This window comes from Ranitomeya variabilis, chromosome 3, assembly GCF_051348905.1.
Source record: "Ranitomeya variabilis isolate aRanVar5 chromosome 3, aRanVar5.hap1, whole genome shotgun sequence".
NCBI classification, from domain to species: domain Eukaryota; kingdom Metazoa; phylum Chordata; class Amphibia; order Anura; family Dendrobatidae; genus Ranitomeya; species Ranitomeya variabilis.
The window spans coordinates 728,451,712-728,469,097 of NC_135234.1; the positions used below are offsets into that span (position 1 = coordinate 728,451,712).

The following is a 17,386-nucleotide window of genomic DNA, read 5'->3' on the forward strand; positions in this document are numbered from 1 at the left end:
GTACATCTCTGTGTAATACTTGGCGCTGTGCAAATAAAGATTACAATTACATATTCTGTATCTTATATATGTAATCATGTCCGAACTTTCTTTTACTTGGAGTAAACATTATACTTTTTACTGTAAGCATTAATATGAGGATCGTCAGTACTGATCCTCGCGCATATAACGTCTTGTTCAGAAGTTTCACTACATACCAAGGACGTTCGCCGTACACTGCAGAATCCCTGAGACGTCCTCCGCATCCTCATTTCCAGAGAGACCGGCGTACGTGCATTTCGTTGAAGCGTTGTGTAAATTCTTCTCCGCATCGCGACATCTTGAAAAGAAATGATGAAACGTAAGAACAATAACCTGAGAGTTTCCTGCCGCATAACCTCCTGGATGCCTTTTCACTCATTAAATTGTTAGCAAATGCCTAATTAACACATAGCATTCAGGCAAATCATTTCACACTTGGCGCTGCTGTGTATCACCAGGAGGATTATCAGTTTGCATCACTGGTGCTAATTTACTGGATCATTAGGAGGCTGCATATTTTAAAGCGCAGAAACATGTGTGAGTAACAGCTTCACCCCAGGAAACAGAAAGCGATTCACTTTACAGATTCTTTGATATTATGTGTCTGCTGCGGCTCCTCGATACGGTGAGCTCTTAATGGGAATTCCATGGATTTCACTCATCAGAGAGCGAGCAACATGGAGATTTCTGCGTTATTATTCCCTTTCTAAAAATCTATTCATACGTACATGTTCTATTTGCGTCTCCAAAACCAATAAAGAAGATATATAGAGTAGTTTTATCTCTCTGATGGTTCATTTTTCATTCTTGGTGTTCTGATTGTGTATTTTGAATTTTTACCATCCATAAGTAAGACACGTCTCGTTTCCTTTATGCAGATGATTGACAAGAATTGACAGACTCTTGTCTGGCTACAAAAAACATTTACAAGCTGTGATACTTTTAAGGCCGGCCTCACACTAGCGAGTTTTACGGACGTATGAGCGCATAAACTACGTCCGTAAAACTCGCAAAATAAACTGCACAATTATTCTCAATGGGGCTGCTCCTATTAGCCGTATATTACGGTTCAGTATTATACGGCTTTCTACGGCCGTACAAAATCGCAGCATGCTGCGTTTGTCACCGTATTGCGCAAAAAAATCGCCAATGAAAGTCTATGGGGGCGAGAAAAATACGGATTCCACACTGACCAGCAGTGTGACTTGCGAGAAATACGCAGCGGTGTTAGTGAAAAGTCGGTAATTCAATTGCCGGCTTTTCATTTCTCCTGCACAAACCCGACAGGATATGAGACATGGTTTACATACAGTAAACCATCTCATATCCCCTTTTTTTTTTGCATATTCCACACTACTAATGTTAGTAGTGTGTATGTGCAAAATTTCAGCGCTGTAGCTGCTAAAATAAAGGGTTAAATCGCGGAAAAAATTGGCGTGGGCTCCCGCGCAATTTTCTCCGCCAGAGCGGTAAAGCCAGTGACTGAGGGCAGATATTAATAGCCAGGAGAGGGTCCATGGTTATTGCCCCCCCCCCCCGTGGCTACAAACATCTGCCCCCAGCCACCCCAGAAAAGGCACATCTGGAAGATGCGCCTATTCTGGCACTTGGCCACTCTCTTCCCACTCCCTGTAGCGGTGGGATATGGGGTAATGAAGGGTTAATGCCACCTTGCTATTGTAAGGTGACATTAAGCCAGATTAATAATGGAGAGGCGTCAATTATGACACCTATCCATTATTAATCCAATTGTTTGAAAGGGTTAAAAAAACACACACACACACATGATTAAAAAGTATTTTAATGAAATAAACACAGCGGTTGTTGTAATAATTTATTGTTCTCTCAATCCATCAGGAACACCCTCGCTTGGAAAAATAATAAGCGCACAAGATACATACCTTCTGGTGAACCGTCTCGTCCCACGAAGTAATCCATCTGAAGGGGTTAACTAATATTACAGGCAGGAGCCCTGCTAAATGCAGCTGTGCTCCGTGCCTGTAATCCGCGGCGAATGAATGAAATGTAGGTCATTGACCTACATTTCCTTCAGTCGCGGTGATGCGCCCCCTGCACAGCTGCATTTAGCAGGGCTCCTGCCTGTAATATTAGTTAACCCCTTCAGATGGATTACTTCGTGGGACGAGACGGTTCACCAGAAGGTATGTATCTTGTGCGTTTATTATTTTTCCAAGTGAGGGTGTTCCTGATGGATTGAGAGAACAATAAATTATTACAACAACCGCTGTGTTTATTTCATTAAAATACTTTTAAATCATGTGTGTGTGTGTTTTTTAACCCTTTCAAACAATTGGATTAATAATGGATAGGTGTCATAATTGACGCCTCTCCATTATTAATCTGGCTTAATGTCACCTTCCAATAGCAAGGTGGCATTAACCCTTCATTACCCCATATCCCACCGCTACAGGGAGTGGGAAGAGAGTGGCCAAGTGCCAGAATAGGCGCATCTTCCAGATGTGCCTTTTCTGGGGTGGCTGGGGGCAGATGTTTGTAGCCACGGGGGGGCCAATAACCATGGACCCTCTCCTGGCTATTAATATCTGCCCTCAGTCACTGGCTTTACCATTCTGGCGGAGAAAATTGCGCGGGAGCCCACGCCAATTTTTTCCGCAAATTAACCCTTTATTTCAGCAGCTACAGCGCTGAAATTTTGCACATACACACTACTAACATTAGTAGTGTGGAATATGCAAAAAAAAAGGGGATATGAGATGGTTTACTGTATGTAAACCATGTCTCATATCATGTCGGGTTTGTGCAGGAGAAATGAGAAGCCGGTAATTGAATTACCGGCTTTTAACACATATCGCGCTGAATGAAATCTAAATACAGAATATATATATATGTGTCTCAATGACATATATATATATATATATATATATACTGTATATATGTTTTCCCGAACATTTGAGCACATAAATCCATTAGATGTCGGTTTTGCAAGCCTGCGCGAAAATATCGCAGTACGGATGCCATACGGATTACATACGGAGGATGCCATGCGCAAAATACGCTGACACACCCTGACTACGGATCAATATTTTGGGAACATTTCTCCGTATTACGGCCGTAGTACGGACGTATAATACGTGGCGTATTGTCTTACGCCCAGTGTGAGGCCGGCCTAAAAGGGGGTGCTACTACCGTAGGTACTAACCAGGCAGGGTGCCCAAACTTTTGTATCAGCAGTTTCTTTTTTGTAATTATTAAAATGTAAAAGATGAATATATATATATATATATATATATATATATATATATATATATAAAAAATGGAACAGCATCCAGTACTACCTCAATGGTGTGCAAAGCTCTCCCAACCAGCAGTCCAAAAAAGCCTCCAGTAATAAAGACAAAAAAGGAAAAGCAGCACAAAAAATAATAAAAAAGTGGACTTTATTGCCTGAGCGGCGTGGCAACGTTTCGGATACAAAAATCTTGAAAAAGGATTGGCTTGAAAAAGGATTTTTGTATCCTAAACGTTGCCACGCCGCTCAGGCAATAAAGTCCACTTTTTTATTATTTTTTGTGCTGCTTTTCTTTTTTTGTCTATATATATATATATATATATATATATATATATATATATATATATAAATAGAAGAAGGAGGCAGCACTCCAAATCCTTTTCAGGGTGAAAAAATGTGCAATTTGTTCAGCCCACATCTCTGTGTGACGTTTCGGCTCACACTGAGCCTTTCTCAAGGCTTGAGAAAGGCTCAGTGTGAGCCGAAACGTCGCACAGAGATGTGGGCTGAATAAATTGCACATTTTTTCACCCTGAAAAGGATTTGGAGTGCTGCCTTCTTTTTCTATTTTTTGTATACATGTTGGGTAGATGAATGGACTATTCTATCCAGGAGGCTAGGCACCCACCGGTGAGCATTGTGCTGTTCCTTTTTTTACTATATATATATATATATATATATATATATATATATATATATAATTGCTTAAGGGGTACTTCCGTTGGTCTGATGCAGAAAACATTGATTCCATTGATAGCCTATGCAGCATCAATAGTAAAAACATATAATGTTAAAAATAATTAAAAAAAAACAAAAAAACATTATATTCTCACCTTCCGGCGCCTTTCACGCTCCTTGCTACGCTCCGGTCCCATGAATGCATTTCGGCAATGACCGGAGATCACTATGTGGGCTGTGTTATATGCTACGTGGCTGGGCAATATACTACGTGGCTGTGTTATATACTACGTGGGCTGTGTTATATACTGTGTGGCCTGTGTTATATACTACGTGGCTGTGCTATATACTACGTCTCTGTGATATATACTACGTGGCTGTGCTATATACTACGTGGCTGTGCAATATACTGCGTGGCTGGGCAATATACTACGTGGCTGTGTTATATACTATGTGGGCTGTGTTATATACTACATCTCTGTGCTATATACTACATGGCCTGTGCTATATACTACGTGGCTGTGCAATATACTGAGTGGCTGGGCAATATACTACGTGGCTGTGTTATATACTACATGGCCTGTCTTATATACTATGTGGGCTGTAGTATATAACCTTGACATTTGGTGGAGCAGCTTAATATACATTTTTTGCAAAAAAAAGTATTAACCAAATACTGTGTTTTTTCCATCTTTTTACTAGCACTTGCTTATTACTGTGATTTTTTTTACAACAGAGTGTTTTTAGTCTTACTGTGCTCTTTTGTGTCTTCAAGTTTCTTGGTGGTGTGTGAACATGTTCCTACAGACTTGTTCATTGTGCAAGTAGCCCATGTGTTTCGGTTTCCATAATTGTTCTCTTTTGTCTAAAGACTGGGGAGGTATCCACCACTCCTTGTGGGTCATTTGCACAAAAGCTGTTCCATTAAACGTGTAACATTCCCTCTCTGAACCCTGCTTATACAGGTAATATACAGATGGTCAGGTTTTAAGTACATGAGATAGGGATTGCATACATCATTTAGGACTGCTCTATATGGGTATACCTTGACGTTTGGTGGAGCAGCTTAGTATACATTTTTTTTGCAAAAAAAGTATCAACCAAATACCCTGTTTTTTCCATCTTTTTACTAACACTTGCTTATTACTGTGATTTTTTTTTTTATAAAAGAGAGTTTTTTGTTTTAATGTGTTCTATTGTGTCTTCAAGTTTCTTGGTGGTGTGAACATGTTCCTACAGACTTGTTCATTGTGCAAGCAGCCCATGTGTTTCGGTGGGCTGTGTTATATACTGCGTGGGCTGTGCTATATACTATGTGGGCTGTGTTATATACTATGTGGCCTTTGTTATATACTACGTGGGCTGTGCTATATACTACGTGGCCTGTGCTATATACTACTATACATATTCTAGAATACCCAATGCGTTAGAATCGGGCCATCATCTAGTATATATATATATATATTTGTGCCTAAAATACAAAAAAAATGTGTCATCTTTAACTTTTGGCCTTTTAGAGATCATTTCACCTTCAATTTGCTTAACTGTTCACAATAACAGTAATTTTGGCCAGGACTCTATGTGCTAAGATATAACCAAACATTGAATATATGAAATGTGATCTGCATTTATGCCATATAGAATATGTTCTAAGTACGTTCATTTTATAAGCATAAATTGGCCAATTCAAGGTCACTGTGTCGCGACTGGTGAGTGCACACCAGCCACGACACGGTGGCCTTTCTCTGATGGGACTTTAACCATTTCTACCAAACATGTCTCTCTTAGACTACAAATTTAACCCCTTTCTGACGTTGGGCGTAGTAATACGCCGACGTTGGACTCCTTCAGTTTGATGTGGGCTCCAGCACAGAGCCCACATCTTTCCTGGCACATGTCAGCTGTTTTGAATAGATGACATGTGCCTCTAACAGCCGTGGGTGGAATCGCGATCTACCCGCGGCTGTTAACCCGTTAAATGCTACTGTCAATCTCTACGCACCGGAATTCCCGCCAATCTATGACCCCGTCATGTGATCGCGGGTCACCGATGGGTTGGCGTGACAACCAGAGGTCTCCACCAGACCTCTATGGTTGTCATTGCCGGATTGTTATCAGCTCCACCTGGTGGTCGGCGTTCATAGCAAGTGAGCATTTCTGCTACATACAGGCGATCTGATCATTGCCTGTATGTAGCAGAGCCGACCAGACAACTGCAGCTTCTAGTCTCTCATGGAGACTATTGAAGCATGCAAAAAGTAAAAAAAATGTTTACTAAAATATAAAAAAAAATAAAAGTTCAAATCACCCCATTCAAAATAAAACAATAAAAAAATCAAACATACATAGATTTGGTATCACCATATTCAGAATCGCACTTCCCCTGAAGAAGCTGCACCGCAACAATATGCGTGGGGCTCTCCACACTCCCATCTTTCCACGCCATCCATCTCCCTCCCTTCATCCAGGGGCTCCCTGCTGCCATTATCTCTATTGTCCTAGGGACTCTCTAGCTATTTACATGGGCTCTCCCCTGTGATTACCACCTGGTATGCAGGTATTTAATATTGGATAATAACTATCTCCACTATAATACACATTTTTTCTGTGCTCTTATTCTAATTTGCATAGTGCTATTTTTCACGCATGAGGGATTCAGGATGGCTTCCTGTCACAGTATGTGACCCCCCCTTCTTTGGACAAATGCTTTATCTTTCTCAGACACCGAGCTTACACCTGTGGGGGCGCCCACATCCCAGGGTCCATGGTATGTGCACTCAGCCAACTATATTGACTTAATTGATTGTTATTTTCATTTACGGCTGGATTGTTATGACCTTATGATAACTTTTTGGTGTTTACATTATTCATGCATATTGCACTTCTATTATGAACTCCTATGTTGCTACGGTATTATGTCCTAGGGTCACAAAGATGCATTATTGTACATGGGTGGGGGTGTCATCATTGTTGTTTTAAAATGTTTTTAATCATTTTTGTGCTTTGGTGATAAAAAAGTCGTTTTTGATATTTTTTTGTACCCCAGGTGTGCACTTTCTACGTACGCATTAGTCTTTCCTCCAGTTATTGCACATTCAGAATCGCCCGATCTATCAATATAAAAAAAGAATTAACCCGATCGCTAAACGGCATAACGATAAAAAAATAAAAATGCCAGAATTACGTTTTTTTGATCGCCGCTACATTGCAATAAAATACAACAATGGGAGATCAAAGGAACGTATCTGCACCAAAATGGTATCAATAAAAACGTCAGCTTGGTGCGCAAAAAATAAGCCCCAGATCCAAATCATGAAAAATGGAGACGCTACAGGTATCGGAAAATGACCTGCAAAAAACAAGCCCTCACTTGGCCATTTTGACCGAAAAGTAAAAAAGTTATGACTCTGGGAAGAAGGGGAGCAAAAAATGAAAACGCAAAAATGGAAAATGGCCTGGGTTAAGGCGTTAAAGAACAGATAGGATAAAGCCTTACTTTAAGAAAAGCCTAGTGCCTTATTTAGACGTATATGTAACAATTTCAGAAAAATGTTCATCAAAGTAAAATTGCAAAAGGTTTGAATATTCCTCCGGATTCAGGCATTCTGGAGAAATCCATGTGCACAAGAGACAAGGCCGACGTTCACCATTGGATGATCGTGATCTATGGCATTAAAAACAGGCACGATTCAGTCGTGCAAATCACTGTACGGGCTCAGGAATACATTCAGGAATCAGTGTCTGTGAACCCAGTTCGCCGTGTATTCCATAAATGCAAGTTAAAGTTCTATCATGTAAAGAAGAGCCAAATATTAACACAATCCAGAAACGCCGCCATCTTTTCTGAGTCAAAGCTCATTTATTATGGACTAAGGCAAAATGGAAAACTGTTCTGTGATCAGATATATTAAAATGTGAAATTCTTTATGGAAACCCCGGACGCCGTGTCCTGAGGACTCACGAGTAGTGTTGAGCATTCCGATACCGCAAGTATCGGGTATCGGCCGATATTTGCTGTATCGGAATTCCGATACCGAGTTCCGATATTTTTGTGATATCGGAAATCAGAATCGGAAGTTCCCAGTGTATGGTTCCCAGGGTCTGGAGGAGAGGAGACTCTCCTTCAGGCCCTGGGATCCATATTCATGTAAAAAATAAAGAATTAAAATAAAAAAATATGGATATACTCACCCCTCCGGCGGACCCTGGACCTTAGCGATGTAACCGGCAGCCTCCGTTCCTAAGAATGCAGTGAGTTTAGGACCTGCGATGAGGTCGCGGCTTGTGATTGGTCGCGTGAGCGGTCACATGAGCGGTCACGCGACCAATCACAAGCAGCAACGTCATCGAAGGTCCTTAACTCTGCATTCTTAAGAACGGAGGCACCGCTAAGAGCAGGGGCCCCCGGAGGGGTGAGTATATCAATATTTTTTATTTTTATTCTTTATTTTATACATGAATATGGATCCCAGGGCCTGAAGGAGAGTTTCCTCTCCTTCAGACCCTGGGAAGCATTCCGATATTTTGTGTCCCATTGATATGCATTGGTATCGGGTATCGGTATAGGCAAGATCCGATATTTTGCCGGTATCGGCCGATCCAATCCGATACCTTTGCATATCGGAAGGTATCGCTCAACACTACTCATGAGGAGAGGGGCCATCAAGCTTGGTGTTCCTCTATATCTGATGGTTGGGGCAGCATTAGTGCCTATGACATGGGCAGATTACACATGACAGGCGCCATCAATGCTGAGCATTATATTGGGGTCTGCTCTATCCAGACATTGACTATTTCAGAGAAGGCCTTGTATATTTCAGCAAGACAATGCTAAACCTGACATTGCATTGATCACAACAGTATGGCTTCTCAGAAGAAGAGGAGTTCGGGTGATGAACGGCCTGCAGTCCGGATCTTTCACCAATAGAAAAAAAATTGGCGCATTATGACAAGAAAAATCCAAAGACTGAGGAGTACAGAGCAGTGAAGATCCTACATCAGTGAAGAATAGGACAACGTTCCTCTTCCAAAACTCCAGCAATTGGTCTTCTTACCTCCCAGACATTTACAAACAAGAGAGGGTTCTACACAATGGTGGACAGCGCCTTGGAGCAACATTTTTGAGATGATACCATCAATTTCTAAATGAATCAACTTTTTCAAATGAAATGGAGAAATGTCTAATGTTCAACTTCCGATCTGTGATCTATGTTCTGTTGTGAATAAAAGATGGCGGTGACAATGAGAGATTTCAAAATGTATTGCATGTTTCTCTTTACATTTTACGCAGTGTCATAACTTTTTTTGGGGATTGGAGTTGTATAAGGATATTGTATATAGCAGTAATGCAGTTTATATTTCACGTGTTCAATGTTTGCTTCTATGTTAGAGCATGAGTATGCTGCTCGGTTCTTTGGTTTGAGGATACATAGAGAGAAATAAAAATTAGATAGAGATAGACAGATGATAGATATGTAGAAAGAAAAGCAGAGATAAATATGGATGATAGATAGAATAGACGGAAAGGTAGTAACAAAGAAAGAAAGAGAAGAAAGAAGAAAGAAAACATACAGTTGTGCTCAAAAGTTTACATACCCCGGCAGAATTTTTGCTTTCGTGGTCTTTTTTTTTAGAGAATGTGAATGATAACACCAAAACTTTTTCTCCACTCATGGTTAGTGGTTGGGTGAAGCCATTTATTGTCAAACTACTGTGTTTTCTCTTTGTAAATCATAATGATAACCCAAAACATCCAAATCACCCTTGATCAAAAGTTCACATATCCTGGTGATTGGCACTCTCCTGTGAGCATTTCTCTCCTCATCTGGGTGCGCACACTGCGGCTGACACTGTTAGAGAGCACTTATATAATGAAAAGTAATTGGAGGAAGTGAAGGGATAATTTGAATGTTGAGTGCTCGGGAGGTCAAACAAATATTGTACATCAATCCTTTCTCGTCATACCAAATGAATGTGAAAATTAATGTTTTTACCCTTCCGTGATCTTTTATTTTCTCATTCATCTCTCTAAACGGATCTTTCCTGGCCGAGCTTTGTCAGTTTATCTCCAATGGGTTTTGAGTCTCTTCGCTTCTTTCCGCATAAAAAGATTACAACTCAATGCAGTAAGTAGACTGCACATACTTAACTTAATTTGGGAGGTCATTGAGTGCACAAATCAATACAATTTTCCCATTCATGGCTCTTTAATGAAATTTACTCTAAGATTTGATCTAGGTTTTTTAACCCTCTGATCATTTGCACAGCGAGCTGTATGGGTGTAATTTGCAGGAAGGTAGAAAATACTGTAAAAAAAAAAAAAATGACTTCGGCTACAGAATTGCTTTCAATGAGTCTCAGCTTGATGCTATTTTGGTGAAGTTATTTCCAAGGAAGCAGAAGCCGAGAGAAAACAGCAGCTAAGAATAGAGAAAATAGTAGAGAAGGTACAAATCCATAAAATATACAGTATTCTATGCTATTCACACTATAAATCGAGGACCAAAAATATATATACCTGAAATGCATTACCGCTTAGGCTTATTTCACACTTTTTTTATGCTTTTAAATGAATCACGAATCAATTATTTAACAGGCTGTGATATTCTGTGGCATATGTCACGTATAGGAAACCATTTTTTTAAACACATACTATGTCGAATAATATATATTTTTTTTTACTGGATGCTACGTTGCCCCATATAGCCAAAACAGTGGAAAGGTAGTGTAGCTGGCGCAGATTACTCTATAGCCTCCAAGCACAAATTATAGTCAATTTGTTGGGCTGCTTATATTCCTGACCCATTCCGCTAAGCTTTTTGCCCACTTTTTAGATATTGCAAATGATAGGAAATAATTTGTGACTTTTTAACTGGCGAATGTGAAATAAGTTTCCCTAAGTGACTTTAAAAGGTCTCCACATAATTAATTCCACGAACCATGTGAAAAGACCTTTATCTGTGAAGAATGGTGATAATTAAAAAACAAGTACAGACGTAACTTTTGTTAGGTTTTCCAATCTGTCATGATTAGAGATGAGTGGACCCGTGGAAGTTCGGGTTCTGGTACCCAACTAAAACTTTATTCCAAAGTACCAGAACTGTACCCGAACTTGAACCAGAACCTGAACACCATTTTGCATTATTTTTGAATATTTACCTAAAAAAATTGTTTTATTACTATTATTATTATTATTTCAACATAAAGTTTTGAGTTGGGTTTGGGGTTGGGTTCTCCACGCTGTTGTTGTTTCCACAAATTCATCTTATGATTTATTTTTATCCAACTGGGAATGGCATTGAAATGTAATCTCCTGTAACAGGGGAATGCACAATCTGTACAACAGGGATATGCAACTAGCTGCCCATTTAATCACGCTCTTCTTTTTCAGACTTTGTAGGCTACTTATATTAAATGGTCCAAAAATTATTCCCTTAGGAGAGCAAATGCATGCATTGCTGTTGTTTACACACAGGTGGTGCAAACAGAGGCTTTTTTCACAATGAGTCAAAAATTATCCCTTTTTATTAATGAGACAAGGTGTACTGTTTTAAACGCGAAGAAGTTATTGTTTCTCAAACAAAATTGAAAAATTATCCCCTTTTTGAGAACATAACTGGCTTGCTAATCACAAAATTATTAGACAATTACACAACTCAGTTGTCCAAAAAGTGTCCCCTTGTTTTGGAGGTAAAACAGGTGCACTGTTTTGAATTTGAAGAAGTAATTTTTTTTTTTACATAGTTATTAAGGTTGAAGGAAGAATTTAAGTCCATCTAGTTCAACCCATAGCCTAACCTAACATGCCCTAACATGTTGATCCAGAGGAAGGCAAAAAAAACCTCATGTGGCAAAGAGTAAGCTCCACATTGGGGAAAAGAATTCCTTCCCGACTCCACATACGGCAGTCAGACTAGTTCCCTGGATCAACGCCCTATCAAGGAATCTAGTGTATATAACCTGTAACATTATACTTTTCAAGAAAGGCATCCAGTCCCCTCTTAAATTTAAGTAATGAATCACTCATTACAACATCATACGGCAGAGAGTTCCATAGTCTCACTGCTCTTACAGTAAAGAACTCGCGTCTGTTATTATGCTTAAACCTTCTTTCCTCCAGATGTAGAGGATGCCCCCTTGTCCCTGTCTCAGGTCTATGATTAAAAAGATCAAAAAGATCATCAGAAAGGTCTTTGTACTGTCCCCTAATATATTTATACATTAACATAAGATCACCCCTTAGTCTTCGTTTTTCCAAACTAAATAGCCCCAAGTGTAATAACCTATCTTGGTATTGCAGACCCCCCAGTCCTCTAATAACCTTGGTCGCTCTTCTCTGCACCCGCTCTAGTTCAGCTATGTCTTTCTTGTACACCGGAGACCAGAACTGTGCACAGTATTCTAAGTGTGGTCGCACTAGTGACTTGTATAGATGTAAAATTTGTTCTCCTCATGAGCATCTATGCTTCTTTTCATGCATCCCATTATTTTATTTGCCTTTGTAGCAGCTGCCTGACACTGGCCACTAAATGTGAGTTTGTCATCCACCCATACTCCCAGGTGTTTTGATTGACGGTTTTGCCCAGAGTTTTAGAATTAAGCACATAGTTATACATCTTATTACTTCTACCCAAGTGCATGACCTTACATTTATCCCCATTAAAGCTCATTTGCCATTTATCAGCCCAAGCTTCTAGTTTACATAAATCATCCTGTAATATAAAATTGTCCTCCCCTGTATTGATTACCCTGCAGAGTTTAGTGTCATCTGCAAATATTGAAATTCTACTCTGAATGCCCCCTACAAGGTCATTAATAAATATGTTAAAAAGAAGAGGGCCCAATACTGACCCCTGTGGTACCCCTCTGCTAACCGCGACCCAGTCCGAGTGTGCTCCATTAATAACCACCCTTTGTTTCCTATCCCTGAGCCAGCTCTCAACCCACTTACACATATTTTCCCCTATCCCCATTATTCTCATTTTATGTATCAACCTTTTGTGTGGCACCGTGTCAAAAGCTTTTGAAAAGTCCATATACACTACAACTACTGGGTTCCCTTGGTCCAGTCCAGAACTTACCTCTTCATAGAAGCTGATCAAATTAGTCTGACAGGAATGGTCCCTAGTAAACCCGTGCTGATACTGGGTCATGAGGTTATTCCTCTTCAGATACTCCAGTATAGCATCCCTTAGAATGCCCTCCAGGATTTTACCCACAGTAGAGGTTAAGCTTACTGGCCTATAATTACCGAGTTCAGTTTTTGTCCCCTTTTTGAATATTGGCACCACATTTGCTATACGCCAGTCCTGTGGTACAGACCCTGTTATTATGGACTCTTTAAAGATTAAAAATAATGGTCTATCAATGACTGTACTTAATTCCTGCAGCACTCGGGGGTGTATCCCATCCGGGCCCGGAGATTTGACAACTTTAGTGATTTTTAGACGCTGCCGTACTTCCTGCTGGGTTAAGCAGGTGACATTTAATGGGGAATTTTTGTTATCATTGATCATATTGTCTGCCATGGAATTTTCTTGTGTAAATACTGATGAAAAAAAGTCATTTAGCATATTGGCTTTTTCCTCATCCTCATCCACCATTTCACCCAGACTATTTTTAAGGGGGCCAACACTATCATTTTTTAGTTTCTTACTATTTATGTAGTTAAAGAATATTTTGGGATTATTTTTGCTCTCTCTAGCAATGAGTCTCTGTCTCAATCTTTGCTGCCTTGATTTGCTTTTTACATAATTTATTTAATTTTCTGTATTTATTTAATGCCTCCTCACTACCTACTTCCTTTTATTCTCTAAATGCTTTCTTTTTGTCACTTATTACAGCTCTATTTAGCCATATTGGTTTCCTCCTATTTCTAGTATGTTTATTCCCATACGGTATATACTGTGCACAGGTCCTATCCAGGGTGCTAATAAACGTCTCCCATTTTCTTTGTGTATTTTTATGTCTCAGGATATCGTTTCAGTTAACTGCACCAAGATCCTCTCTCATCTGTTGGAAATTTGCCCTCCTGAAGTTTAGTGTCCTTGTCACCCCTCTACTACACATCTTATTAAAGGACACATGAAAACTTATTATTTTGTGATCACTATTCCCCAAGTGACCCCCGACCCTTATATTTGATATGCAGCCTGGCCTGTTGGTTAATATTAGGTCTAGCAGTGCCCCCTTCTTGTTGGGTCCTGTTGGGTTCTTGAGCCACTTATTAACCTCCCTAATCTCCCGTTGCCTCTCTGGCATGGCACGTGGTACAGGCAGTATTTCGGAAAATACCACGTTGGAGGTCCTTGCTTTCAGCTTGCAGCCTAATTCCCTGAAATCATCTTTAAGGACCTTCCACCTACCTCTAACTTTGTCATTTGTGCCAATGTGCACCATGACCGCTGGGTCCTCACCAGCCCCTCCCAGTAATCTGTCCACTCGATCAGCGATGTGTCGGACTCGAGCGCCAGGTAGGCAGCACACCGTCCGACGATCCCTGTCTTTGTGACAGATTGCCCTATCTGTTCCCCTAATAATTGAGTCCCCCACTACCAGCACCTGTCTGGCCTGCCTTGCTCTCCTATTTCCCTCCTTACTGGAGCAGTCACTCCTCCGGCTTTCAGAGGACATGCCTGGCTGCAGCAGTGCTACCCCTGTACTGGCACCCCCCTCATCTGCCAACTTAGCAAACTTATTGGGGTGTGCCAGATCAGGACTAGCCTCCCTGGCACTCTTCCCTCTACCTTGCTTCCTAACTGTCACCCAGCTAGCTACTTCACTGTCCTGCAGCTCCATCCTACCACCCCCCCCCATCTATCCCATTGAGCGTCTGCTCTGTGAGCAGAAGACTCCTCTCCATATTGTCTATGGATCTCAGTGTTGCCAGCTGCACATTTAGATCCAGAATCTGGGCTTCCAAATGCTCAACGTGCTCACATCTCGCACAGCAGTATGCACCCTCGACCGGCTGATCAAGGATTGCATACATGTGGCAAGATGTGCACTGGATGGCATTAACAATAGTGGAGCACATTTCCTAATGGGGATCGCACCACACAGAAACGTTAAATAAAAATAAATACAAAGTATTAATAAAAAACAGACAGCAATTTAGTAATTCCTCCCTTGGAAACTCCCTGATTCCAAAGTCACTGAATCACAAGTCACACTTACGCTCCGGTCACACTCAGCTCGCTCACACTCGCTATGCTAAAGATTTAAAGATTTTTTTTTTCTTTTTCCCCTCACCAGCAATCCATCTTGCTGTTCAATGCACTTCCAAAAAAGGAAGTGGAAAGCAAGTAATTGATTCTTAAGTGGAAAATTATCCTTTTTGGGGTCTGCAACTGGATTGCTAATCACAGAATAATTAAGCAATTACAAAGTCTTTTTCTTAAGCATTCCAAAAATAATCCCTTTTTTTAGCGAGACAAAACAGGAGAAGTGTTTTTAAAGTGAAGAAGCTATGTCTTGTCTTTTTAAAAAATTTCCCCTATTTAAAGAGATTTTTCGTGTTTGTGTACCTTGAAAATCCTACATTTTCCAGCATCACTAGTACTGTCTAGAACTATTAAACACCGTGGGCAACAATGAGATGTGTGAATCCAAAAGAGAATAAGGAAGGTACAAAATATGTGAAAAAATGGTATAAATTTATTTAGCACACATATATAAAGACATATACAACATAGCATAGCAAAATAAATACATAGATGTACTTATATGTATATAACAATACCCTAAAAATAGGGGGAGAGTAAGACAGGCTGTATGTACATAGAAAACCAAAAAGGAACACAATTCCCCAAAAGTATGCATCACAATGGCTACCATATATTATATAGTATCTGGATCTACTGCCCACACAGGGCTATATCATATGTCCAAATATAGTAATATCACAAAATAGTTGCTATCTCAGATCCCACATTTTAAGATAAAGATGCTAAGTATGCCATATACCATGAAGTAGTGTTAGGGAAATGTTAATAAAATTGATGGCTACATTAGTGATACGCTGGTATAGCTATAGTGCCCATAAGATGATTGTCTTAGTCACATATCGGCATATCTCATGGACCATACTATAGTAAATACGATGGTGTTAGTAAAGTTATAGCTATACAGATAGCCAAGCACAACAGGATCTATATGGTGCCCATATAATGGTTATGTCCACTGAAAATATCGCCTACCATATAGAGTACATATATTACCTGCAGCCATGATGTCACACCAGGGGATGGTCCTAATAGCGCACCTCGACGCGCGTTTCACTGCCCCCGCAGTTTCGTCAGGAGGTCCTGACAAAACTGCGGGGGCAGTGAAACGCGCGTCGAGGTGCGCTATTAGGACCATCCCCTGGTGTGACATCATGGCTGCAGGTAATATATGTACTCTATATGGTAGGCGATATTTTCAGTGGACATAACCATTATATGGGCACCATATAGATCCTGTTGTGCTTGGCTATCTGTATAGCTATAACTTTACTAACACCATCGTATTTACTATAGTATGGTCCATGAGATATGCCGATATGTGACTAAGACAATCATCTTATGGGCACTATAGCTATACCAGCGTATCACTAATGTAGCCATCAATTTTATTAACATTTCCCTAACACTACTTCATGGTATATGGCATACTTAGCATCTTTATCTTAAAATGTGGGATCTGAGATAGCAACTATTTTGTGATATTACTATATTTGGACATATGATATAGCCCTGTGTGGGCAGTAGATCCAGATACTATATAATATATGGTAGCCATTGTGATGCATACTTTTGGGGAATTGTGTTCCTTTTTGGTTTTCTATGTACATACAGCCTGTCTTACTCTCCCCCTATTTTTAGGGTATTGTTATATACATATAAGTACATCTATGTATTTATTTTGCTATGCTATGTTGTATATGTCTTTATATATGTGTGCTAAATAAATTTATACCATTTTTTCACATATTTTGTACCTTCCTTATTCTCTTTTGGATTCATATTGATAGTGGAAGGGGTCACCGAGTGACCATATGTTAGGCTGTTTCGCCGTAGTTTCTAACAATGAGATGTGTGGCTAGTGTGGTTGTGCGGTGGCTGTGGCAGGAGCAGCAGGGTGGAGAGGTAGACAGAGCAGGCAATCAGATCTGTGGCAGTTTAGGACCAACAATGGCAGACCTGCCAACAGCAGAACAGCAGTATAGATGACATGATGGACAGGGAGTAGATGCCCAGCAGAGTGTGTTCCATTGGCACTGGTGGCAGTAGAACAATGGAGTACATAGTCAATGGAATATCAGGCAGGCATACAGATGATACGGCCAATTTAATAATTGGCATCAGCCGTCAGTGCATGAAAGTTTGCACTGATCAATGCATGATTCATTTTGACAAATATTAGGTTTTTCATGGT

The 17,386-nt window shown here is 40.2% G+C and overlaps 1 protein-coding gene across 1 annotated transcript in view; it reads right to left on the bottom strand.

Moving 5' to 3' along the window:
• GUCY1A2 (guanylate cyclase 1 soluble subunit alpha 2) overlaps window positions 1–17,386 on the bottom strand; it is a 338,699-nt gene that overhangs the window by 239,578 nt on the left and 81,735 nt on the right. Inside the window, exon 3 of the mRNA XM_077298399.1 lies at window positions 198–319. Within this exon, the coding sequence (XP_077154514.1) occupies window positions 198–319 (122 nt within the window). The remainder of the gene's footprint in view (window positions 1–197; window positions 320–17,386) is intronic.